Here is a 26,981-nt window from a genome sequence, read left to right as displayed (position 1 = left end):
TGAATACTGCGCGCAGTTCTGGTCACTTCATTACAGAAAGAATGTAATTGTACTAGAGAGGGTACAGAGGAGATTTACGAGGATGGTGCCAAGTCTGGAAAAATGCAGCTATGAGGAAAGATTGGATAGGCTAGGGTTGTTCTCCTTGGAACAGAGAAGGCTGAGGGGGGATCTGATTGAAATGTACAAAATTTTGAGGGGCCTGGATAGAGTGGAGGTGAAGGGTCTATTCACCTTAGCAGAAAGATCAGTGACTAGGGGGCATAGATTTAAAGTGATTGGCAGAAAAATTAGCAGGGAATTGAGGACTAATCTTTTCACCCAAAGCGTGGTGGTGGTCTGGAACGCACCGCTTGAAAGGGTAGTTGAGGCAGAAACCCTCAACTCATTCAAAAGGAGTCTGAATATGCACCTCAAGTTCCGTAATTTGCAGGGCTATGGACCAAATGCTGGAAGATGGGACTAGAATGGGTGGATTGTTTGTCGGCTGGCATAGACATGGTGGGCCAAGTGGCCTCTTTCTGTGCCTTAAACCTTCAATGATTCTATGTATAGTTCCAACGAACCTGCCAGGCAATTTGAGCATGTACTGACCAAGATGAATGCATACTCAACACTAGATTGCGAGTAATACAGAAAACTTGCAATACAGATACAACCTCACTATTAGACTATTTGGGAGCCATTATCAAAAGCAGCATGACTTTCCTATCCTTCCCTTAGCTCGAGATTCAGGGAGAAGACCAAATCAGATGCACCCTTTGCCACGAGATAAAAGATGTCGTAAAGGAAAATTGTTTGGCAGTGATATTGAACACTATTACTTGCAGAAAGATGGTTCCTTCAAACTTCTATTATACAAAAACAGAGGGCCATTCACCTTGCAAACATGGATACTCAGGGATTGTGACCTTAATTGGAGCAAATCATATATTCATCAGTAACTCCATAATTACTCAATTTATTTCACTTTAAATCAAAAAAACTGAATTCAGCACCCATTCCTAATTTTAAATCTATTCTTCAAGAACAGATTAATGCAAAGGTAATTTCTTCAAGACATTTCAGGAACATGTCACAGAAAAAATTAACCCAGCATATTTATTCTCTTCAGTTTGTTAATTATACCATAGTTACTCTGGTTCCTGTGTCCTGTCCCCATTTACTGTTCTAGTTTAATATTTAACTCCTAATCTCCGGTTATCTGATTCCTTAAACTGTTTATTGTGAAAAGAATGACATGAAAATAATGTAGTAGGATATTATTAGCTCAATGCATTAATAAAACTGTAACAATATTCCCTTTACCAATTTCTGACATAGTGAAAGGATTTGCAAATTCCTAGACCAAGTGCAATTTAACTACAGTGTTGGTCCACAGGAATCACATTAGTTAAATATAAAGAGAAATATTGCAAATACTGGAAATATGAAATGAAGTTAGAACACAGAAACAGGTTTTCCAGCATTTTCTGTTTTAAAATCATATTACATATTTGAAGTGTGGCAGTTGAGAGGCCCAAATGGTTTTCAGGTTCAGGCCTTGTTGACATTTTTCCATTTGCTGACTGTATCTTGCCAGTTTCCTACAGCAGAACATCAGTCAGCTGATCCATGCAGCCTCCCGGCAGGTGGGGTCTACTGATGGAGCAGGGAGAGCTGATAGTAGGGGAGGTGATGGCGTAGTGGTATTGTCACTGAACTAGTAATCCAGAGGCCCAGGCTAATGCAACGGGGACAGGGGTTTAAATCTCACCACGGCAGCTGGTGGAATTTAAATTCAATTAATGAATAAAAATCTGGAATTGAAAGCTAGTCTCAGTAATGGTGCTGTGAAACTATCATTGATTGTTGTAAAAACCCATCTGGCTCACTAAAGTCCTTTAGGGAAGGAAATCTGCCATCCTTACCTGGTCTGGCCTACACATGACTCCAGACCCACAGCAATGTGATTGACTCTTAACTGCCCTCTGAAATGGCCGAGCAAGCCACTCAGTTCAAGGGCAACAAATGCTGGCCTTGCCAGCGACACCCACATCCATTGAAAGAATGAAAAAGGGGCAGGGGAGAATAAAACAAGCCTGCAGATACTTGTTGGGCCCGGAGAAACTCTGCTGCTCTGCTTGGTTGCAAAGAAGACTTTTTTAAAAAAAAAATCTTTGAGGACTAACAGTTCGTTTCTTAAGGCTTAGAGAGAATGGGACCAGCATGCAACTTCATGCTCCAGCCTTTTCTGAATGAAAAGTGCAATCAGTGTGCTACAACAGGCATAGGACCCCGATTTGCATGTTTAAGCAGCCTCCTACCTGTTTTGACTGGGAATGCCGGCCATTCATTTACAGCCCTACTTGAAAATTGATTTTGCGTACACAAAATCCCCACCAGATTTTCCTCTGCCAGTTGTCTATTTTCTGGTGACAAACTTTCAGCTGGAAATTGAAAATCCCCCTCCCCTCATTGCATTTATTATTTTGAAAATCTCTTTAAGTAGCAGTTTATTTCAATGTTTTGCTTTTAATCTGATTGAGAATCACAAATCCAAAGTTAATTTACAAAAACTTTAGTGTAAGTTGCATTTGATGCTCTGCAGATATTGCATTCGAGTGCCCAGGCATAATTGCTGCTGGGATAGCTAATGTAGCTTTAAACTTGGAATCACACACTGTAAAATGCTCAATGAACCAATTAATAAGACCAACACTTTAACAGCTCTGATACTAGCTTTTACGAAAAGTTAACAGCTGTAAATATGCCTAAAAATTGTTTTGTGGTTGAAAGGGACAAGAAATTGACAAGGAGATAATTATCTGATTTGTTATTTTTGTAACTGTGTTGTAGTCTCTGATTGGAAATGAGCATTTTCTTCATGAAAAAATAATTGTTTTTCTTTGTTTTTAAAGTATTATGCATTAGCATCAAGGTGTCAAATGCAAGTGGTTCAATAATGTACCCCAATATGATTTGTGTCACTGCATTATTTGATTGTAAACAAATAAAAACAGATTTACCAGGCACTTATCCACAAAGCACTTTGAATTGCCCTTTTTGGGAAAAATGGTTCAATGAAATTAGAACAGACCTTGCAACAAAAGCTTCCTGCTCATTATGACTTATGAGGAAGACATGTAAATATAACAAGAAATTAATGTGACTCATACTGTTATGAGACTTTACTGCAAGTATCTCTTACAAAGCCTCAAGGATCAGGCTTTCACACAGGCCCAGCTGGTTAAGTTAGTGAGGAACAGACCCATATAGATCTCAGCCTCTATCACAGTTGCATGCTAGGTTTGTTGGTTGAGTTAATACAATTTCCTCCATGCTCCTGGGTTAGGAAGCAGACACTGGGCTAGGGCTCCCTTTCCTAATCATTAGCACTGCGACCACTTGCTACTTAGGTTCAATACATAAAGAATAAACACTTGGGCAAATTAGCCACGGGTAATTGGCCCTGTGAAACCACAATTTAACAAGCAGTCAACACCTTGAGGAGAGGTGGAGAGTTGGAGAGAAAACTGTCAGTCAAAAGAGGAAGAAAGAATATTGTAAAATACAGTTTCACCACCACGCTGTGTTGGCTTACTGTACCCCAGTGGATTGACAGCAAGATCTGCATCTTCATGTTAAACCCCTTCATGGTGTAATCCCACCACACCCTATCTCTGTATTCTCTTTCAACTATACATCCCAGTTAGTGCCTTCAGCTTCTTGGGCACCCCCCCCAGTCTATTTTTTATAGCACCATTATCTCCACTCCATTATTCAACCATTATGCCTTCATCCTCTGAACCTGGGATGAACGGGCTGTCTTATGAGGAAAGGATAATCAGGTTGGGCCTATACTCATTGGAGTTTATAAGAATGAGAGGTAATCTTATTGAAACATAAGATTCTGAGGGGACTTGACAGGGTAGATGCTGAGAGGATGTTTCCCCTTGTGGGGGAATCTAGAACCAGGGGGCACAGTTTCAAAATAAGTGGTCACTCTTTTAAGACAGAGATGAGGAGGCATTTCCTCTTTCAGGGGTCATTAATCTTTGGAATTGTCTTCCCCATAGAGGAGGCAGGGTCATTGAATATATTCAAGGCTGAGCTAGACAGATTTTTGATCTGCAAGGGAGTCAAGGGTTATGGGGGTAGGCAGGAAAGTGGAGTTAAGGCCATAATCAGATCAGCTATGATCCTATTGAATGGCACAGCAGGCTCGAGGGGTCAAATGGCCTACTCCTGAGCCTATTGCTTGTGATCTTCCTCTCCAAACCTCTCCACCTCAAATCTTCCTGCCTGCTTTTTGAAAACCTTTCTCTTTGACAGGATCTACCCTCATGTCCATTTTCTTTTTTTTTCCACCTCTGCTGCTTAGTGTTCACCATTCCATAAATGGCTCTGAGATATTGCTCTCTACCTAAGCAGTGTTGCCTAAATGTAGATTTATTAATGATCCCAGCTGTTGGTCAGCAGTCAAAATATGTGTACACAATTAGATTCATTTTAAACTACACATTACACCAAATGAGGTTGGAATGATCATATGATGCCACCCATGAGACTTCCCAACAGCTCATCCTTCCTTATGTAAGGCACAAGGCCTCCCAGTACAGAGCAAACAGGCCCAGTTGTCAGATTTATAGAACAGTTGGGGCTTACATAAGGCAGCAAACTCAAATTTGTTATACATTAGAGTGAGATTTCTACATATAATTGGGAGAGGGCTCATAGCAGGAGAGGATTTATTGTAGCTGTCAGTTCAGATTTTGAACTTGAAATATTTTAACTTAAAGTTTGCGCCTAGAATCCAGAGTGAGACAAGTTTAAACACCTCTCAGCTGTCTCTTAAAGGATATCACACTTCGCGTGCTAGTGAGGATGTTATTATCTCTGGGCAAGCCCCTGTACTTGGCAAAGTGACCAGGGAAAATTCTGAAAATATCTAAAAAGACTGTGCAAATCCATTCCTGGATAGCCTTTAATAATCCACAGTCCAAAAGCTTAAGCTCATCCAAAACTCAGCAAGTCATGGGCCCAATGCCTGAATTAATGCTGGGTACTCAGAAATCATCTTTCTGTTACATCCTCAGGGTCCTCATCCAAGACAGGACAGAAGATGGCACTCTGGCCAGCATGTTCCTCCTCCACCTGTGTCCTCACCACCTGCTCCTGCTCACTCACGCTCAGTGTGACACCCAGTCTACTCCCCTCCAGCTCACTCCTTAAAATTCTGTAATGGCTGCATCTGAGTGGGTTCTTGGGAGACAGAGAGTTTGTGAAAGCGGGAACAGGTTACTGAGTGGGATGATCAGCCATGATCATAATGAATGGCGGAGCAGGCTCAAAGGGCCGAATAGCCTACTCCTGCTCCTATTTTCTATGTTTCTTTGTGATCACTTGATATGAAGCACTGCCAAGGTCAGCTGTACTAAAGACTGTCTCACATTTCTATGGCATATCTAGATAAAGAAGAGAGGAAGAAAAGTTGTGCAGAACTGTTAAGCATCCTACATGCAGAGCATTGCCTGCTTTGACTGTCTACCAGTGGTCTCAAGCAGCATTGCTGTACTGAGCATAAGGTTATTAACCCTCATTAATCTAATGGTCATAAAATTACTTATTCACAGTGACAACCATTCCTACAGAACATCTCCGTATGGCCTGAATAAATGAATAGCCCATAAATACGCATTGTAGCATGGAACATACAGATCAAAAGCAAAACAACACGTAGCAATAAATTTCCTTGAACTTTGTGACTAGCTCTTAATGAAACTAAGGGCATTCAGATTATTAGATTTCTTTAGTTAAACCGTCAACTAATTAAAGGTAGATATATAGTGCAGAAACAAAGCAGGTAGGGTCTGCAGAGTTAAGGTTATAGACAATTGTTATGCAGTGTTGACTATGACATTTAACATTAATTGATCAGCATAATGAAAGTTTATTGCCCTATTACACTTCAGATTTTATGAAAGAAATGTGGTAGCCAGAGAGACAGAACTGAAAGTTAGAATGAGCCCCTCCATAGAATAAGCTGGGTAGCAATTTGAATGAAGGGCTATACTGCAGAGTTTTAAAACTACAGATGCTGGAAGTCTGAAGCAAAAACAAAAACTGGTAGGAAAATAAAGTAGGCCATCAGCATCAGGAAAGAGAAACAACAGGTTGACATTTGGATGAGTACTCTTCATCACAACAGAAAGCTCAGAGATAAGCAGGTCTCAGTTCAAAAGGAGAGCTGGAGCAAGAAACAGTGGATGATGTGAAAGTTACTTAATGGAAATGTATGAAACAGATGATATGAAAGGTCATCTGACTAACAACAACTTGCATTTATACCTTTTAATGTGGTAAGATGTCCCAAGGTGATTCACAGGAGCATTATAAAAATAAAATATGACACATGAGAAGATATTAGGGCAGACGGTCAAAAGCCTGGTCAAAGAGGTAGCTTTTAAGGAGTTATTTAGTGGTGGAGGGTGAGGTAGAGAGGCAGAGATGCTTAGGGAGGAAATTTGTAGAGCTTAGACACTGGAAATGCATTAAAAGGCATTCGCACAACTAAGAGTGAAATGGTCAACACATGGAGAAAGGCAATAAATCCTATGTTTGTTATTTCAATTTTTATTAATAAATGAGTGGATTGATGTAAACAAAATGATGTAGTTTTCCACTGATCCAACACTTCAAGGCAAATGCCTGCTTCATTTAAAAGCACCTTGACAACAGTTATAATAACTCATCATGGAACAAATGATTGCAGAATTACTTCAGCTTCCCAAATGTAGGAAACTAAACAAACAAGATTTCTGATTAAAAGTAGCGTACACTTTGATGTGTATAAAGCCCTAAAGCTTCATTAATAAAAATTAACTATGATGCTCCAGAGTTAATTGCATGTGTTGGGCATGCAAAAGCATTTATTTGTGCCTTTGAAACAGTGCAAACTGTTGACTAATAGCGAGGAGCAAGCTAGAGGCCCCTTGCTTGACTCTGCTTTATTAATAAGTTGAATAGTTAGCTCCTTGCCCTGACGATCAATTGAAGAGATTGTTTCAGTAAATTGTTCCTCAGTCTCAGCTATATCAAGATCAGGATGCAGACTTCTCCTCGATGCCACCAAAGCTTATCAACAATAATTCAACGGGAGGCCCATTTATAGATAGACAAAGCCATCTATCTGCACTATCCCAGGGCATTACATTTCAGAATTTGTCTTAGAAGAGATACAGCTGTTACAACTGAGGCAGGTAGGCTTGCGTACCAAATAGCTCTGAGATTCAGATCTTTGCTCTCTGGATTGTGAAGGGAATATTCTTATCAATCCATCATTCGGGTCCACTGAGATGAAGAGACTCTTCTTCAATTTCATCATAGGGTTGACTGTCACAATCCGGGTAATTTCATAGCTACTGCATACGATGACAGAAAATTACAATTGATGATGCTCCTCCATGAGTTATCTTTGAAGTGCAAGGAGAAGGTGTCAGTTATAGCACAATTAACTGCATCAGTAACCATTTTAGGGAGAATGATAGTGTTGCAGATGATGCTGCTGGAATTGAAAGACAAGTGTACGTGTAGTAATCGCCACATTTGAAATTCACAACCCTGAAGCTTCTTAAAGCTGTAATGCCCTCTTGAAATGGATCTTTGTCACTTTTAGAAAAGTCAAGCAAATCACTTAAATACTGCCCATAGAAACTAATGAGCATGCAGATTTTTAAAGTGCTGCGACAGGAATAGCAAATAAAAAGTGTACTTAAGACTTGTGGAATATCCAGAGAATATATTGAACCTGCTCTGATTCTATTCATTCTTCAATTTAGTTTTAAACTCCAGCAATAAAGCAATTTAATTAGCAAAAATCCACTTCTAATGGAAATGCTTAAAAATTGCACTGATAGTCATTCTATGAAATTAGTTCTAAAATGTAGAAAATGCAACAGCACTAGAATATTAGTACCAGTTTATTTTTTTTGAACAATAAATGCATTAGCTGTCCCAATATCGCAAAGAGTATTTAAGGATAAACATATGTTAAGTATATTGGACCAGAAAATGTCCTTTAGGGAAGGAAATCTGCTGTCCTTACCTGGTCTGGCCTACATGTGACTCCAGACCCACAGCAATGTGGTTGACTCTTAACTGCCGTCTGAAATGGCCTAGCAAGCCACTGAGTTCAAGGGCAATTAGGGATGGGCAATAAATGCTGGCCTAACCAGCGATGCCCATGTCCCATGAATGAATAAATAAAAAAATCTGTGGGATGGAAAATTTTATTGTAAATGCCCGGGATGAGGAGATGAGTACCCCTCACAACTCCCGGACCCCTGTCTCTGACCATACCCAAGTTCATGGAGTCAAAGAGAGCCCTATGATTTGCATGCCGGCAGTGATCTGAGGGCACATCTGGGGCACCTCTCTGCTAAAGAAGCTGGAAAGCTTGCCCCAAAATTCCCGGGGTGTGGGAAAGGTCACCTTGCGGAAGCAACTGTTAGATGTCCCAGCCCCTTACCACAACGGACACCTTAAAACTTAAAGGTCTACAGGGAACCAGGCCATGATCCTAACCTGGACCCCAGATAGGACTTGTACCTGACACTTATTTGGTGTGTAAACAAGTCTACCTGCACTGACTATATGCCAGATTGTGAAGAAAGTCTGAGAGATAGTAAATACAACATTGGGAGTTCTCAGCTCAGCTCCATGCCCCCTTAAGTGGGTTGTTTTATAAAGAAAGAAAGAACTTGCAAAGATAATAGTGCTTTTTACATCTTCAGGATGTCCCAAACCACTTTAGACTGATTAATTCCTTTTGAAGCATGGTCAGTGCTGCTATTAGTCTCCACCACCAATATGCCATCCAGAAAACTCAAGAGGGAGTATGCTGGAATTGCTCTGGATTTTTGGGACCATTATGTTGGAACCCCCCTGAGGTATATTACTGTGGTAGTTTAAATATGGAAGTCAAAGTACAAAAGTAAATATTCAGCAGGTCAGGCAACATTTGTGTCCAGTCAAACAAAGTTAACGTTTCAGGTTGATTACCAGGTTGAACTGATACACTGGCTGACATTTTACGTATGTTGTGGGAGCAGGCTAGAGGTTGGGGGGCGGGGTGGGGGGTTGCTGCTGTTCCTATCACCTTCCTTCCCAGGCTGCAACGGGCCATCTGTCCCAGGCTAATTGAAGCCCTTAAGTGGCCAATTAATTGCCACTTTAAGGGCCTCCTCCCGCCGCTGCTACCAGCGGCGGATGGGCACTTTGTCAGCTATGGAGGCTGCCCAGGAATACTTGGCAGTCTCTTTGTGGGCCCAAGGTGCGGGCCCTCTTGATCAGGCACCCTGTGCCCCACAGAGGGCCCCCCCCCACCCAGACGCTCCTGCCAACCCCGCTGGTGCACCTCACCGTGCCGTCCTGATCAATCCCCAACCCCCGAATCGGAGCCCAGCTGATTTGCCCCCAACAAGGCCCAAAAACCCATTTACCATTTTCACACCAGCATTCTCGATCCTTCTGAAGCTGGGTGCAGTCCCAGCAGCAGCCACCACTCCTGGTGGCGCTGCTGGGACTGAGGAGCTGGCGGTCCACTGATTAGTTGATATCAGAGCTCCCCTCTGTGGCAGGAAGTCTCGCCTGAGGCCAATTAAGAGCCTGGGCCACACAAACTCTCTGCATGACTTCCAGGGCCGGTGGAGGCAGGGACACCCCTGAGTTTTAAGCCAGTGTTTGGGGCTTCCGCCCCGACGTAAAATTCCAGCCACTAACTTTGTTTCTGTCTCCACCAATGCTATCTGACCTGCTAAGCATTTCCAGCATTTTCTGTAAATATGGAAGCCTATAAGAGTCAAAATCCTCAAGAAATCGTATAAAAAATCCTGCTTCAAGCTTTACCTGACTGCAGCTAACGGTCCCTTTAATGTACAGTCAAAGTACTCACCCGCCCACCATCACCCCTCTCCCCCACCCAACTTCTGGCACGCCATGTTTGGTGGGTGGAGGATCTGGCAGTATTTCACTGGGTAGAGACAATAATGGACTTGGGTATTGTAACTACATCATCTGACTCCTCCTAACTTATATTTATGAGGTTCCTGTCTATTTCTGACAGGCATTGTGACCGACAAGATTGAGGTCCGTTTGAAAATGAGCATGGTGTTTCAACTAAACAGGCTATTTTGTTTCCATTATCGTTCCATTTTAAATTGGGCAGTTTGGACAAGAAAATCTCTCCCAACTTACCTAACAGCTGCATATATTTCTGTTTGCATATACCTGAATATAAATTCCTTCCTCTAACATATGACATGTGTGATACCAATGAATTTGTATCATCCAACTTTGACATTAAAAGATAGTATTCTAATATTGATGCTTTTCCTTTTCTATTAGACTCTGGAAGTATGCAAGTATGAGTTGATTGTCCAAGCTAAAGACATGGCAGGCAGTGATGTGGGATTAACAGGCACAGCAACAGCAACCATCATTGTTGATGACAAGAATGATCATGCACCCGTATTCACTAAGTCTATGGTAAGCGGACATCATAACTATGCCACCATTTCAGTAGGTGAACTCTCAGGTTTAATTTTCAAATTTGTAAGGTAAGAACATGAGAAATAAGAGCAAGAGTAGGCAACATGGCCTGTGGAGCCTGCTCTGCCATTTGGTAAGATCATGGCTGAACTTCTACTACTTTGTAGCATTTCCGTAATACTGTGCACTTTTTTTCAGTGTATAAGTATTGCAATAATTGTTACTGGAGCTAAACACTGAAGAAGTTTATTTATTTGGCAAAAATGTATGTCTAACATTAGTGCACACAATGAGAAAAGCTTCCAATCTCAACTGATCCGAATTAACTGCAAGTGATTGTAAATTTTCTGGTAATTAGCATCTGTCTGCTGAAACATATACGTTTGTAATTAATCCATTTTATCAGCAACAAGTGAATGGTTAACAGCAAAAAACAGATTTGAGGCTTAGTCTTCTAATATGCACTGATGACGGCTAAGGTTCCTTGCTGTACACATACTCACAAAATGACCCTATTACATATTTATATATAATAGTAGATATATTTCTCGAGCCAGTTTAAAAAACATAAATGGGCATGTTTGTGAACTGAAAGTGAAGGTTGATTTTCCAGAAATGAGGAAATTTTAAGAACAATATTAATTACTGATAGGGTTAGATGAAGTAAGGTGGGAGGAGGCTCGTGTGGAGTATAACATGACCATAGGCCAGATGGCCTGAATGACCTTTTCCTGTGCTGTAGGCTCTATGTACTGACAAGGAAGTGATAAAAATGTTAAAGACATTAAAACAAGATCAAGGCCCAGGATTGGATGGTTTACACACAAGGGTCCTTGTACAGAGTCTAAATTGGATGGTTTACACACAAGGGTCCTTGTACAGAGTCTAAGCCCATGTTGTACGCAAAGCTTAATATATGCTCAAAATATTATCTAATTTGGTGTAAATGTATATAAATATATATTTTTTTAAATGAGCCTTCAGAAGGGAGGTATGCCCAAAAATTGGGACAGACAGCAACATACCACTCGCTGTACATTCCGCTACTGCCCCATTTTAAATTACAGGTGGGATGACAGTGCCCCCTATGAGCCTGTCACAACACAAACTGTCACAAAACTATATATACATTCCTACAACCACACTTAGAAGTAATTCTAGGTCAGATAGCTTGGTCAGTATCATCTACCTTGAACTTGTATGCTACTCAGTCTTTACAAACAATGGCTGAAGATTACTGCCAAGTCTCCTAACCTGCAGTCCACAGATGTGTCTTGCAGGTCCTGGGTGCCTTTTTTATTTGGACCATTGTTTGGGTTTCCCAAAGTACACAGAACCATCGATCAAATGCATCTGGTTTCTATCCCCAATATCTGCCTCTTCATGCATACCAAGAGGTTCCACTCCATGAATATGCCTTTGGTCTTTCACCATAGGTACAGAATCCTGCACGGAAATGTTTGCTACTTTGTCCACTAGTAGCCAATCCAATATTTTCCACAGTCTTTTATCAGCTTCCTTACATACAGAACCATTTGTGCACAACAATCATAATGTGTGACATTCCCAGAGGAATTTTCCAGACATATTACAATACCATTTAAATCAAATTTAATTATTTATCAGTGTGTGCGGTCTTCACTTGCTGTAAGTTGAAAGGCATCTGCACAAATTGATAAGCATGTGAACATGGGCTTCTGTTGTGAGGCCTAATCACAGCATCGCTGGAATTGAATACACTCTCTTGCATATACTGCAGAGGGCTGATACCATACCAGATATCACCACACAGGCCAGAAGTGGACTCCTCCACAATTTCAGGCATAATGATCAGCCTTCCAACAGCTCATACAATTAAATAAAAGCAAAATACTGCGGATGCTGGAAATCTGAAACAAAAACAAGAAATGCTGGATTCACTCAGCAGGTCTGGCAGCATCTGTGGAAAGAGAAGCAGAGTTAACGTTTCGGGTCAGTTCCGAAGAAGGGTCACTGACCCAAAACGTTAACTCTGCTTCTCTTTCCACAGATGCTGCCAGACCTGCTGAGTGAATCCAGCATTTCTTGTTTTAGCTCATACAATTACTTGTGTGAGGCCAGTAGTTTTATTTTCGTGGCTGATACCTGAAATGCATATCGCTGCCCTACCTACCCTCCAGCGAGCTGTCTTAGAGGCTGTCCCTGCCACCAGTAGCTGCTGCTGCTCACTGGCTCTGGGTGCTTCAATATGTGTAGACCCCGCTGGCTCAGTAATCCATGCAGAGTGCCAGTGTCTGAGTTGGTGACTGGTAGGGAGACACTGAACTCCATCTGCCACTGTTTTTGCTTAAAACTTTGCCTGTGCTCCTTTACAGCCTTCTGCTCCACCTACACAATTTATTGTGCTGCCTAACAGTGTTATTTGCAAGCTGAACTATACTACTCTCTATTCCTTCATCTAAGTTGCATAATATACATAAAATAGTGAAAAGATGCCCTGTTTAGCATGCTGATGACCTTCTCAAACATTAGTCAGATATGACCTACCTGCCACAAATCCATACTGACTCTCTTTGATCATCTCATACTTTTCTCAGTGCTCCATCACTCTGACACTGAGAATAGATTCCTCTAAATTCCCTACAATTGATGTTAAACTGATGGGTCTTTAGTTACCTGGTTTCTCCCTCTCTCCCTTCTTAAATGATGAACTGATATATGCAATTTTCCAACACAAAAGCACAATTCTTGAATACAGAGTGCTTTAGAAATTGATCTGGTCCTGGTAATTTGTCTATATTATATCCCATTATTTTCTCCTTTACATTTTTAAAAATTATATTAAATCCAATATGCTCCTTCTTTGACTTATTTTTAGATTCCCTTGTACTGCTGGTATAATTTCCTCTTCCTCCTAACAAGTCTGCAATTTTCTTATGATTCATTATATTCTTGCCTGCATCAGACTTTAATTGTCCCATAATAATAACAAGAAATGCTGGAACCACTCAGCAGGTCTGGCAGCATCTGTGGAAAGAGAAGCAGAGTTAACGTTTCGGGTCAGTGACCCTTCATCGGGTCACTGACCTGAAACGTTAACTCTGCTTCTCTTTCCACAGATGCTGCCAGACCTGCTCAGTGGTTCCAGCATTTCTTGTTTTTATTTCAGATTTCCAGCATCCACAGTATTTTGCTTTTATTTAATTGTCCCATGTTCACCATGACAATTCTATCTCTTAATAATATTGATAAAAACCTTTGTTGTTACTTTTAATATCCCTTGCAAGTATTTTGTAATCATATTCACTTCTGCACTTCTTAGTACTCTTTGTTGCTCTTGTTGCTCTTCCAGTCCAGTGGATTTCCACTTTTCCTTGTATTTGTTTAAGCCTTTTCTTTTAGTTTGACACTGACTCTTATCTCATTTGTCGAACATGGCTGCCTAACTGCACAGGTGGAATATTTGCCTCTTTGGTATGATATAAAACCAGTACATATCCCAAATACTTCATGGAGTACTTCCCATGGTTTGTCTGTAACCCTTTAATAGTTCAGCCCAGTTTACTGTGGACAATTTATTTCTCCTCCTTTTAAAGTATTCTGTATGTTTGCTGAGGTGAATGAAGGGATACAAAAGTAACATGCAGACACCCTGCTGAGGTAAGTTGCCAGAATTTCCTTCCCTGATGTTCGTGGCTCTGCCTGGGCCAACGATCTCTGGACTTCTTGCTCACTATGGGTGAGGACAATGGTGTTGGCAACTCTTCTCTGGTCTATATCCTTTCCCTGGTATAATGTGCTGGCTTGTCCTGCAAAAAGAGACGGTGAATGTGAGTGAGTGTCTGTTGAAAAAATCAGTGGAGAAATGTCAGACAAGTGCATATAATGATATAATAAAAGCAAAATACTGCATATGCTGGAAATCTGAAATAATAACAGAAAGTGCTGGAAATGCTCAGCAGGTCAGGCAGCATCTGTGGAGAGAGAAGCAGAGTTAACATTTCAGGTCAGATCTGAAACGTTAACTCTGCTTCTCTCTCCACAGATGCTGCCTGACCTGAAGTGCATGCATGTACGCATTGAGAAGTGAAGAATCAAGATGGGATGAGGATGGGGAGTTGATCAATGGAAAGCCAAGTGAGTGTATTGTGAAGTGAGGATGAAGTGCTGGGAGGAGTTGGCGGTTGTACAGGTGCTAAGATGTCAGAAGAGAACAGTGTTGTGTGGTGTGAAAAGAAGAGTTGAGTATGCTTGGAATGAGAACAAGGGGTGTTGCAGTATATCCCTATGAATGTGGTATGCTAAAGGATGTGATGGAGGGAAGGAAATTATTGACATGGTGGAGGAGGGGGGTGAAAGGAGAATTGTCAGGTGCTGTTAAGAGAAATGGAGAGATGAAGAACTGTACTCACCCTTGCTGCTCTTGTGAAATCATTGAATCTCATTCAATATTAAACTCAGATTCTGGGAGTGATGCTGGAGACACTAACCTGATTTATTGTGGCCTTAGGAATGCTCCTAGCCATTTATCTTCTCACTGTTTATAGGTTCTTACTTTGGGCATATTGGCAGCCATATTTCCCTATGTTACAACAGTGACTGCACTTCAAAAGTCCTCTGTTGGCTGTGCAGCACTTTGGAACATTCTGAGGTGCTGAAAGACTATATAAATGCAAGTTCATTCTTCTTTCTTTTCTCTGGGGTAGGTGCTTGTCACAAAATCAGATCTTCCCCAGATACTTCGTGGGCTTAGTGGCATAATTTGCTTCTAAAGGTGGTCTGTGTATCTTATAGAGTTGAGTCAACCATAAATTTACTTGTATGGCAGCAGGACCCAGTGAGTAACAGTGAAACCCCCTTGTGACCTAAACTAGATATCCTTTTCTTTTGCATGCATGTTTGTTCAATCTCTCTAAAGGTAGACTGCACATTAAATAAGGTGAAATTTGGTTTGAATTCTTAAGCTGCTTTATTCCATGGTAAAGTGAGATATGCAGAGCAACAGTTATGATCAGAGTTGCTTAGTCCAATTGATACAACTCTATTTATGTAAAAATACTAAATTAAAATAAACTTACTTTCCCCAAATTAGTAGGTCACCTTACTTGACATAGAGAATTGTCTCCATATTCTGTCTTATATAACCCAGGGCAAGACCTCACTCCCTGCATTTTCTTATGTTTTTCCAACCTTCGAGCAGCACTTTTCTGCCTGATTGACCTGTTTGTTGTGTTCTGTTTTTAAAACTTTTTTCTCTGTATCAAAATACCTAGCTCTCTTCTAGTCCCCTCTCTGACAGATCAACTGCTATCAAAGGGTTTCTCAACACAATGGGGAGGAGTGTCTTTCTGAATCCCCAGATGAACTGATAAATCATTTTCTGCTTCATCTGAAGGAGAACCAACTTGCATTTAGTCTATTAATCACCCTTCTAGGTATCTCTATGTCTTAAATGAATGAGACTAAATGTGCTTTTAAAACATCAGGTAAAGATAGCTGGTATCCATTCTAAAGGCATTACTTTTACAAATACCTTTTTATTTCCAAGAATTTATAAACTGAATTCAAATGATCAAACTGCCATGATGGTATTTGAACTCACGTTCCCTAATTGTTAGTCCAGGCTTTTGAGTTACTAGTCCAATGACATAACCACCACACTACTGTACCGGAATATAAATCCACAAATCAACAATGCCTTTGAGGATGACAATCATTGTACCTGCCTTGTGCAGCGGAACCTCCATTTTATCAGCCATCAGACAGGGATTTCAGTGCTACAGTGCTCTGTCATTACCCACTGATTTTACGTCCAGCCTCTACATTTATTGTGCTAATCACTGCAATGACCAGCTCGTCTTTTGCCCAAATAAATTTGGAAAGATTCAAATATGCCTTAAAATATTTACAACCTTTTTAAGGGCTAACACACTTTTTTCTTTCTGTATCTGGTCACTTTACAGTAAGTGCTCACATCCCTTTAGAATTTTCTATCAGCATTTGTCAGCAGCACTTGAAAGAACTTACCCCCTCCCACCCAAGACTTTCCAATGTCACACCCATATATGGGCCAGGAGCTCATTTCCCATCCAATCCAATGGCAGCAAATCCCACCATATGCATCTCTGGCCTATACCACACACGGATTTGATTGGGTCGATATTACCTATCTGCCTTCTCACTATTAATTTTCATTGTTCTTGAGAGAAATGCCTTTGATCAACAGTGTTCTATCATTTTGGAGGAAAAAAATTGTAAAAGTATATATTAATACACAGCATACTATATTGTACTGTATTAAAAAGTGTACTTTCTCATTTATATTCTGGTATGAGATGATGAGCAAGAATATTCCTTCAGGGGAATGCGAGAGGCTGGTGTTTTGTAGAATGCCTTTTACATCTATAACCTGGGATGATATCCAGCCCAGACACATAGGACAATGATCTGTTTCCTCTGCTGGTGGTAAGAGTCTTGGGTGAATGCACACGAGCACAAACAAGTGTGCACATACCTTCTAATAGGTGTAGGTGTACAGCACAAATTAATACTGAACTGGCAATTTTGTTGAGAAGCCAGAGAGACTGCTGATGTGGAAAATGGTATGCTGGCACAGTAGGAGTTAGTTTTCTTTGACTGGGACCAGCTTTATTTTTTGTAGCTTTTATTCTGCCTTTGTAATGCTATTCCTGATTTGGAAGTGGTTGATCCTGATGGAGATGCCTGAAATGGGGAGTACTCCATTTCTCAGCACTAATATCCTTCACCTTGATGAGCACTAAATATCACACAAAAAATAAAAATACGTTTAAATGTTGTCCTTTTGCATCTTTCATACATAGCTTTTAATTGAAAGTGCTGTTATTGATTATTCACCCATGCACAGTAGTGTAATGTTGTGATAATCCATTTGTATCCATCCTCAGCATAGCTGTTCAACTTTGTCAAAGTAAATTCACACACACATAAAAGTAATTCAAAAAATGTCACTTCAATAACTGGTGGCCGGGCATGAATTACAAAAGCGGATAGCGCCCACTGTGTGTTTTAGACTTAAGCGTGTATAGTGCAACCAACTGATAACCACTTATAGCTTTGTTATATTTATATTAAACAATAGCTGTTAAAGCAGTTTTGGTAGAATATATATCAATGTCACTTGCCACTGATTCCAAAATGAAAAGCAATGATAGGAAAGTTAAATAGTTATTCATCATTTACAGTTGAGTTATTCAAATAATTGTGTATTTTTGACCTTCAGATGTGGTTTAAATTTATATTCCATGTATTAATTGCTTTATAATAAATCCTCATTCTAATGATTAGTAGAATTTTTGTAACTTTGAAGAAACTGTGCTTGGTCAAGACAGATGTGTTTTTCTGCCTAGACTGTTCTGAACAAAGCCTTTTGTGCTTTGCCTGAATCTCCAGACCATGATGCAACAAACATTTCTACCGAACTCAGAAATTGCCCTTTAGATCCAATCAAACTTCAGGAAGAATATTAGAAAGATTTACAGGTTATCTCCCAGAATACCGGTAGGATTTACTCAGAAGTTTTTGATTAAATCAAGACTTAATCCTTTGCCTTTTGGGGAATGGTTCGCTTGAACACATGCAAACACACAGTAGCAAAGTGTATATATTACAACACTTAGACCTAACTTAGAGGGTCTCCTTTTCTTCCCCGCCAAGATTTACTGAGGATGCCCACAGCAGGTACCATTAAAAACCACTGAGGTTCCAAAGACATCATAGGATCCTGATGAGTGGAGATATATGAGACTCCTTCCCACGTAAAAGTGCCCAGTTTAAGACAGCAATGGGTGGGAGTTGAGCGGGGATGCACCAGTGGGTCTTTTTGCTGCTATTTGAACTGTGCATCTGCCCCAGATCAGCTGGACAGGGTGCGAATCCCATCCCCCAGAGCGCCAGTTCACAGGACTGGCTGCCTGTGTTTTCTTCCCTCAGTATATGATGCCTACATTGCTATTCATTGCCTGTAAGTCTGTCCATTTTTAGTTAGGACTGTAGTGTTGATGAGAAACCGCAAATCTCCAGTTGGCTGTACTTATTAGAAAAATTGTTTTTTTAAAAAAGTACCTTAAAAAAATTATTCGATGTTGCTGCTATCAGCCATCAAGTGCTATCATCAAATTTTGATAAAATAACATTGCTTTAGAGCAAAACTTTAAAAAGAATCATTTGGATTTTCTTGATATTTTCTCTGCATGATCAATATTAATCTCATGGGAAATTGAGCAACTGAGCACTCTCCAAACGTGGTGGGATTAAGGGAAGAGGGTTGCACAAAGATTGCAGTGAGAGGAATGGAATGTTTGGTGGAGATATGAGGTAGAAGATTATTGCACAGAGATAAGGTAGAGTAGGGCCATAGAAGGATGCAAAGATAATAAATTTAATGGAGGGCAGGGAGCCAATGGAGATTGCCAGGATGAGAGTGATGGGTGAGTGGGACTTTGTGTAGGATAGGATACATGCAGCAGAGTTTATGAACGATGGAATGTCAGCAAAGAGAGCATTTGAACAATTAAATTGGAGGTGATAAAGGCATGTATAACAACTTTAGTGATGAAGGGAGTGAGGTAGAGTGGAGCCACTCAATGTTGTGGAGTGAAGGTAAGCAGTTGATTGGATAGATGGATGATGGAGAGATGTATGAAGGAAAGAACTTTAAAGGATATGGGAGGATAAAGTGAAATGGAGCTGGGTGGTTAAGTGTGATTAGGACTTACGTTCCATAAACGTAAGCTAATCCAAAACTCTGCTACCTATTCTAACCCATTCACCCATCACTCCTGTACTTGCTAACCTACATTTGCTTCCGGTTAAATAACACTTCGGTTTTAAAAATTCTCATCCTCCATGGCCTTGACCTTCCCTATCTCTGTAACTTCCTTCACCTCTGCAACCCTCTGAGAAATCTGTGCTCCTCAAATTCTGGCCTATTGCACATCACTGAAGGCACAGCTTTCAGCTGCCTCGGTCCTCAGCTCTGGAATTTCCTCCCTAAGCCTTTCCAGCTCACTACCTCTCTTTCCTCCTGTAAGATGCTCCTTAAAACCTACCTCTTTGACAAAACATTTGGTCATCTGCACCAATATCTCCTTATGTGGCTCGGTGTCAAATATTATTTGATAACACTCTTGTGAAGTGCCTTGGGATGTTTTACTATGTTAAAGGCTCTATATAAATGAAAATTGTGGTTGATAACTGTGTACTCATGTGGAGGGTAAGTACTAACATGGAGAGGTTGGGCTGCATGGCCTGTTTCCATGTTAGGACTTTCATGCATTTCTATGTCTTCTTGATAAAAAGGATATGGGCACTGAAATTAAACTCTGGATCGACTCAAACTGAAATATTTCAGATGATGCAGTTCAGCCTGAGAGAGTGGTAGGTGGTTGGAATCAATGGTAAGGAGTGGAGTTTGTGGCAGTGTCTCGAGGTGATGACTTTGAACTTCCAAATGTTGAGCTGAAAGAAATTTTGACTCATCTGGGATTGGATGTCAGCTAAGCAGTGTATTAGCGCAGAGACAGTCAGGGGTCAAGAGTAGTGATGGAGAGATAGTTCTGGGTACAATCAGTGCACATGTAGGGGCTCCACTTGTATGCAGATGTCATCAATGGGTACCATGTAAATGAGAAAGCGGATCGATCATATTTATGGGATAAATTGATAAAACATTAAGTGCTTATAATGTTCAAGTATGAGTCCTTTACAATTTCTTCCAAAATTAGTGGGATCATTGCAGAAATAGTGGGAAAATGGGGCAATGAGACCTATCACCACCTCACCGCTCTGACATGAATTTCCCCACCTTCAGGATCACTTGTTAAATGCACATGCTGCTGGGGGTTTGGGGTACATTCTCATACACTGCAGTCACCACTGCATCCCAGGACTCCCTGGTAGAAAATGGTGTTAGACTTGGAATATGGAAAAATCCCAAATTCTTTAAATTAAGTGGACAAGGTCTGGTAGTGGCCACCTGTTCCTCCATTTCTCCTCGAAGCCTCTTCTGTTTAGGCTTCAGTTCCATCTGAGGCCTACAAAAAATATACCATTTTGTCACTGGGGCATTTGCAAGGTCTCTTGCTACCTCTTGTGTTGCTGCAGCAGTGTCCCCACTATGCCAACATAGGAATGTTCTCCTTCGCAATGGCAGGCTCCTCTTGGTAGAGGGGAATTCCACTAGGAGGTCACCGTGCATATCAAATAGTGCCTGAGCCAGAAAAATAAGCAAAGGTCTGGATGGAGTGAGATGGGGAGGTGAAAATCCTGCCATGTTGGAACTCCAAAAAGGAGAATCCAGCCCTTGGAGTCTTAAAGTTTAATCATAAAGTGTTTTCCCTTTAATTATATCATGGGAGCATCTACTTAATGTTATTCAGTGGCATTGTATATCTTATCCACCCGCACCAACAGCTTTCCTCATAAATTTAACTTCCACCGTGGAATAGTTGCTGTTGACCTACCGATTTCATAATATTCATTCAACCTTCATGTTAATATATTGTGGAACTTGAACGTCACATAAGACAAAGCGACTTTAATAACATCAAGGTCCAATGTCAAGTTTCATCCAGAAACATTGACATTGATGTATGCCCTTTATATATTATTGACTGAGACAGCTGCACTGCATTAAATATGATACTGTAGACTAACAGCCCAAGATTAGAAAAGATAATAAACTGAATTATGTAGAAAACATTTCACATGTACATTCCATCTGTAAATTTAACAATGTAGGGAAACTGTACTCGTCAATACGTGCAAAAAGCATCGAACGTGTGGAAGGTGAAATGCACTCTGGTGGATTGCCAATGTTATATTTCAGACTAACTAACAAGTACTGGGCTAGATTATGCTCTTGTGAAGCACCTTGGGATATTTTACTATGCTAAAGGCAGTACAACTGTAAGGGCATTGGTGACACTGCACCTAGATTACTGTGTAGAGTTTTGGTCTCCTTATTTAAGGAGGGATATACTTGCATTGGAAGCAGTTCAGAGAAGGTTCACTAGGCAGATTCCTGGGATGCAGGGGCTGTCTTATGAGGAAAGGTTGGGCCTATACTCATTGGAGTTTAGAAGAATGAGAGGTGATCTTATTGGAACATATAAGATTCTGAGGGGGCCTGACAGGGTAGATACTGAGCGGATGTTTCCCCTCGTGGGGGAATCTAGAACTAGGGAGCACAGTTTCAAAATAAGGTGTCTCACTTTTAAGATGGAGATGAGGAGGAATTTCTTCTCTGAGAGAGTCATTAATCTTTGAAATTCTCTTCCCCAGAGAGCAATGGAGGCTGGGTGATTAAATATATTCAAGGCCTAAGTTAGACAGGTTTTTTATTTATAGGGGAATCAAGGGTTATGGGGGGGGTGGTGGGGTGGCAGGCAAGAAAGTGGAGTTAAAGCCACAATGAGATCAGCCATGATCTTATTGAATGGCGGAGCAGGCGTAAGTGGCTAAATGACCTACTCCTGCTATTTCTTATGATCTTATATAAATGCAAGTTGTTGTTATAAAATTCTGAATTTACAGCCTTCCTCACTTGTAATTTGCCCTAGTGAGAGAAATTACTTTGGATCATGGAGAATAGACTATCAAGAACTTTCTTTGTATTTCTTTGGTTCGTTCTGAAAATTATAATTTATATCAACATGTTTAGTTTTATTAAAATAGTTATGCATTTGAATGGTTGTGTTCTGCAGTAAGTGAAGTGTGACACTGGATGGAATTGACGAACATGATGAAACTTATTTTCATGCAGTAGGTCAGGATGGTCAAAAGTAGTCTTTAAGAAATAATGCCACATGGAGTTACTGTACCACTTGAAGGCCACTGGCATTGTAGAACATGGATATAAATTATGAATTGAAGTTAGATAAGTGATGAAACTAGTTCCAACTCTTATCACCATTGGGGCCAGGACTGTGGTTTAACTTAAATAAAAGCAAAATACTGCGGATGCTGGAATTTTGAAATAAAAACAAGAAATGCTGGAACCACTCAGCAGGTCTGGCAGCATCTGTGAAAAGAGAAGCAGAGTTAACGTTTCGGGTCAGTGACCCTTCTTCGGAACTGACAAATATTAGAAAAGTCACAGGTTATAAGCATGTGAGGTGGGGGTGGGGCAAGAGATAACAAAGGAGGTCTAGATTGGACCAGGCCACATAGCTGACCAAAAGGTCACGGAGCAAAGGCAAACAATATGTTAATGGTGTGTTGAAAGACAAAGCATTAGTACAGATTAGGTGTTAATACACTGAATATTGAACAGCAGCAAGTGCAAACCTGAAAAAAAAACAGTGGGTAAGCAAACTGAACAAACTAAGATGAAATGAAATAAATGCAAAAAAAAGATTGTAAAAAATGTAAAAAAGAATGTTAAAAAAAGGAAGAAAAAATAACTAAAAATGAAAGTAAAATGGGGGGGCTGTCATGCTCTGAAATTATTGAACTCAATGTTCAGTCCGGCAGGCTGTAGTGTGCCTAATCGGTAGATGAGATGCTGTTCCTCGAGCTTGCGTTGATGTTCACTGGAACACTGCAGCAATCCCAGGACAGAGATGTGAGCATGAGAGCAGCGGGGAGTGTTGAAATGACAAGCAACCGGAAGCTCAGGGTCCTGCTTGCGGACTGAGCGGAGATGTTCCGCAAAGCGGTCACCCAGTCTGCGCTTGGTCTCCCCAATGTAGAGGAGACCACACTGTGAGCAGCGAATACAGTATACTACATTGAAAGAAGTATTATTATTATTGTGGTTTAACTTAGACTGATGAACTGAAGTTCTCTCTCTGTAGTTCTCTCGTTGTCTTTCTGATAAGTGGAATGCCTGAGTGAAATGAGTTTCAGTATTTTCAACAGTTTCTAGTGTACATGAAACCAGAGCACAAATTGACCCTTTTGGCATTAATTAGAAAATCTTTGTGACCCATAACTTTAGAAAAAGTGGAAAATATAAATATAGAAATGCATTGGCACAATTATTGCAGTTAAGGCATGTTTTTTGAGGGGGGAGTGTAGAAGGAACTTTACTCTATACCTTTACACTACACTGGAATTGGGAACTATTTGACAGTGACACTGGGTATTCATTGCCTGGAAGCATCATTCTTGACTAATGAGTGGAAAATGCAACCAACATTCTTAACATAAAGATGCTCAATTCATTACCATTTGAGTAGCCTATTAATGCCCAAATGAAACAGAAAATGCTGGAAATACTCAGAAGGTCTGGCAGCATCTATGGAGATAGAAACAGAGTTAACGGGCTGACTTTTCCTGGTCTGTTGGCAATGGGGTGGGAGGCAGGAGGGCTGGCAAAAGGTAGGGGAAGGCATCGGGAGCAGAGCCTGACGTCTTCCTGCTAACCATGCCATTTTGACACCAGCAGTAAAGTTGGAGGCTTGGTCGCCTGACTGGTGGCCAATTGAGCCACATGGGCCTTTAAGGCCCACTTTCAGCCTCCATGGGCATTTTGTCCACGTCAGGAAGGCCTGCTTGCACATGCGGAGACCGCCCAGTGAAACCTGGTGGCCTCTTAACAGTCTCTGAGATGAGGGCCCTCCTTAATGAGCACGCCATTGCTCAGCGAGGAGGCTCCCCCCACCCCCTCGCTGGTGGCAATGGCTACCCTTGCGGCAACAGTGCCACCAGTGCTCAAAGGCCCCATTCCCCAATAGCCAGGGCCTACCTGCCTGGCCCCAGCTGCCCCCAACCACACAGCCCTCTTTGCGGGAACCCCACCCTTGAGATGCCCTCTCCCTGATGTTGCGCCCTCAGCAGTGGCCACCTCTAACGGTGGTGCTTCTGAGCCTGTAGAGCTACTGGCCCTCTGATTGGGCCGGCAGCTCTTGAGGGCCATCCTTAATTGGACGACAGCCCCTGTGGTGGTCTCCTAATTGGTCAGCGGCAGCAGCCCCGGGTCCCGTTTCGGCCGAAGCAGGGTCAGCTCCCACTTTCAACCCCAACAGTGGGACATCACTGTCAGCCACAAAATTCGGCCCAACATTTCAGATTGGTGACCCAGTTCTGACGAAAGGTCACAGATGTGAAATGTTAACTCTGTTTCTCCCTCCACAGATGCTGCCCAACCCGTTGTGTATTTCCAGCATTTTCTGTTTTTATTTAATTCCTAAGATTTGCTAATAATTGATTTCACTTAATAGTTGTGATTGACCACTGAGACTGCTCTAGTGTCACTTGTTGAAACTGCTGTAATGCTGTGCAGCCATGGACAACTCTTGTCAACTTTGGCTGCAAGGCCCAATGGAGTTAAGATCATGGAGTGATCTATTGTTCAAGTAAGTTACCTCCTAAACTGAATGGTTCATGAAGGTTGTCATTCTTGAAGAGAAAAGTGTAAATATGTGATAGTGAATGCAGGAAGGGCGACTTAAAAAATAGATTTTGGCAGTTCCAATCCTATTGAACACAGTTCACAATATAGACTAATTTGCCACCCACTATTCAATCAGAATCACAAATAAAATTAGGAAAGATGCATGGGAGATGGAAATGTTGTGCTGGTTGATTAGGATGGAGTAAGGGAGTTGGCAAAGAACAAAATCATCCTTTCATTTGCACTAGCGTCACTCATTTGAACTCAATGTCCAAATACACACAAAAAATGTTTAGAATGCACCAACATCACTGCTGCTTAATACAACAGTTAAAAAATATTCTGTCCGTTACACACATTACCAACAGTATCATTATTTATGTATCTATCACATGCTCTTGATTTTGCCATTACAAGGTGTTAGAGCTTGTTTCCATTACAAACGCAAGCATTAATTAACTTGTTGACTGATATCCAATTTGTTGGAAGGGACTCTACTTTTAGTCCAAGATCTTGTGCGTATATAAAGATGTACCAGTATAATACTATAGATTGTGCATTATCGTTACTGTCAATTGTTATGAAGCCTACACATATAAAGCACTTGATTGAAATGACGGATTTGAATTATTGCTATCAATGTCTTAATTTGTGTGCACATTGACCTGAAATTCATAACTGCGGACACAATAAAGATTTTTAGTGTTCAAAAAATGTGGTAATAGGTTTCCATGTACATCATTACAGATGTAATTAAGGAAAAATGAAATCCAACACCAGATGTGCATGAAGTAATACTTGCTTCCGAGTTCAATGCAACAATAAGTTTTAAAAAATGCTATTTTTAAAGATAAATAATAAAGATAAATCATTGCATAACAAACTGCAAACAAATTGATTTAGTCTTGCATTTTAATTTATATCCCAAAGCTTGTCAACTCCCTATGGTTATAAATGCTGGACTTTGTAAAATTATTATGTAAAAAAAAAACTGTGATTTTTAAAAGTTTAAGCTGGAGTCAGAGAAATCAGGTCACCTCACATCAACACTGCTTAAAGACAAAACAGATATCCTGGTTACCAAGACAATAGAGAACACAGATTAAAGATCATTTTTGAAAAACAGAGACTACAGGGATATAACACCTGAAGAACAATGGGTTTCACCCTCTCAGACTTAAAAAATTGTAAACAAAGAGTCAATGATTCTAAGGATGCAAATATGCATGGCAGCTGCTAACACCCGGAAACAATAGAAGGCCTGGGTGGCTCTGTTGAAACCAGACTTCTGGACTTTGCACATTGTAAAAGGACAATGAGCTATTGACTTTTATTTCCAGATAAATTTAACAGATTTTCTGAAGGCAGACAGGCTGTTAGAAAGAAAACCAGTGGTTGCAGCCTCAGAGCAGGCTGTAAGAAAGGAAGACAACCAGCGGTTGCAGCCTCAAGGGAGAGAGAGGAAGCACCTGCTGTCAGGAAAAAGCTGATACAGCAAGTGGCTATGAAGACTTGAAACTGTTTTGAAAGTTTTGGTTTCTGGGCAAGTAAGAGACCAACAAGATCACCAGGGATTGATTTATTCATGGACGTCTAGGCCAAAAATGCTCGGCGAAGTGAGCAAAGAAGACATTTACTTCAAGAAAAGTCAGGGAGATCCAACCCATTGCAACTGGGGGGAATTTGGGACTTTTAACCACAAAACTTTCATCAGACAGGACTGTGTAACATATAAGTGTGGTGTGAGGTTTACAAGTGTTTTAATAAATAAAGAAAATAGCTTTCTTTGTAATTTGGGGTATCAGCTACTGAAAAGTACTGCTTAGTTAATGGGGATTTCGTTTTTTTTAGTTATAGTAAAAAAAAACTTGTGTAATTCTTTAAATTGGTGTGGGGGTTCATATCTCGTATACGTCCACAAATAGGTGGCCTAATATCTGTTTAAGGCCTCCTTTGCCAAATTTGTTTGTGACTGTATCGTGCATGCTTTGGTCAGTATTCTCAGGCACTTAGCAGTGAAACCAGTGGTCCTCCACTGGTGGATGGCAGCCTCCAGAGGGTACATTTTAATGATTTCATATACCTTGATTGAACA

At 40.8% G+C, this 26,981-nt stretch overlaps 1 protein-coding gene across 1 annotated transcript in view; it reads left to right on the top strand.

Annotated features, from left to right (window-relative positions):
- Positions 1-26,981, top strand: part of cdh13 (cadherin 13, H-cadherin (heart)) — a 1,084,899-nt gene that overhangs the window by 903,244 nt on the left and 154,674 nt on the right. The window contains exon 8 of the mRNA XM_068049165.1: positions 10,387-10,527. Within this exon, the coding sequence (XP_067905266.1) occupies positions 10,387-10,527 (141 nt within the window). The remainder of the gene's footprint in view (positions 1-10,386; positions 10,528-26,981) is intronic.

The sequence above is a fragment of the Heterodontus francisci genome, chromosome 17 (assembly GCF_036365525.1).
Source record: "Heterodontus francisci isolate sHetFra1 chromosome 17, sHetFra1.hap1, whole genome shotgun sequence".
In the NCBI taxonomy this organism is placed as follows: Eukaryota; Metazoa; Chordata; class Chondrichthyes; order Heterodontiformes; family Heterodontidae; genus Heterodontus; species Heterodontus francisci.
This window is presented reverse-complemented; position numbering and strand designations above follow the sequence as displayed.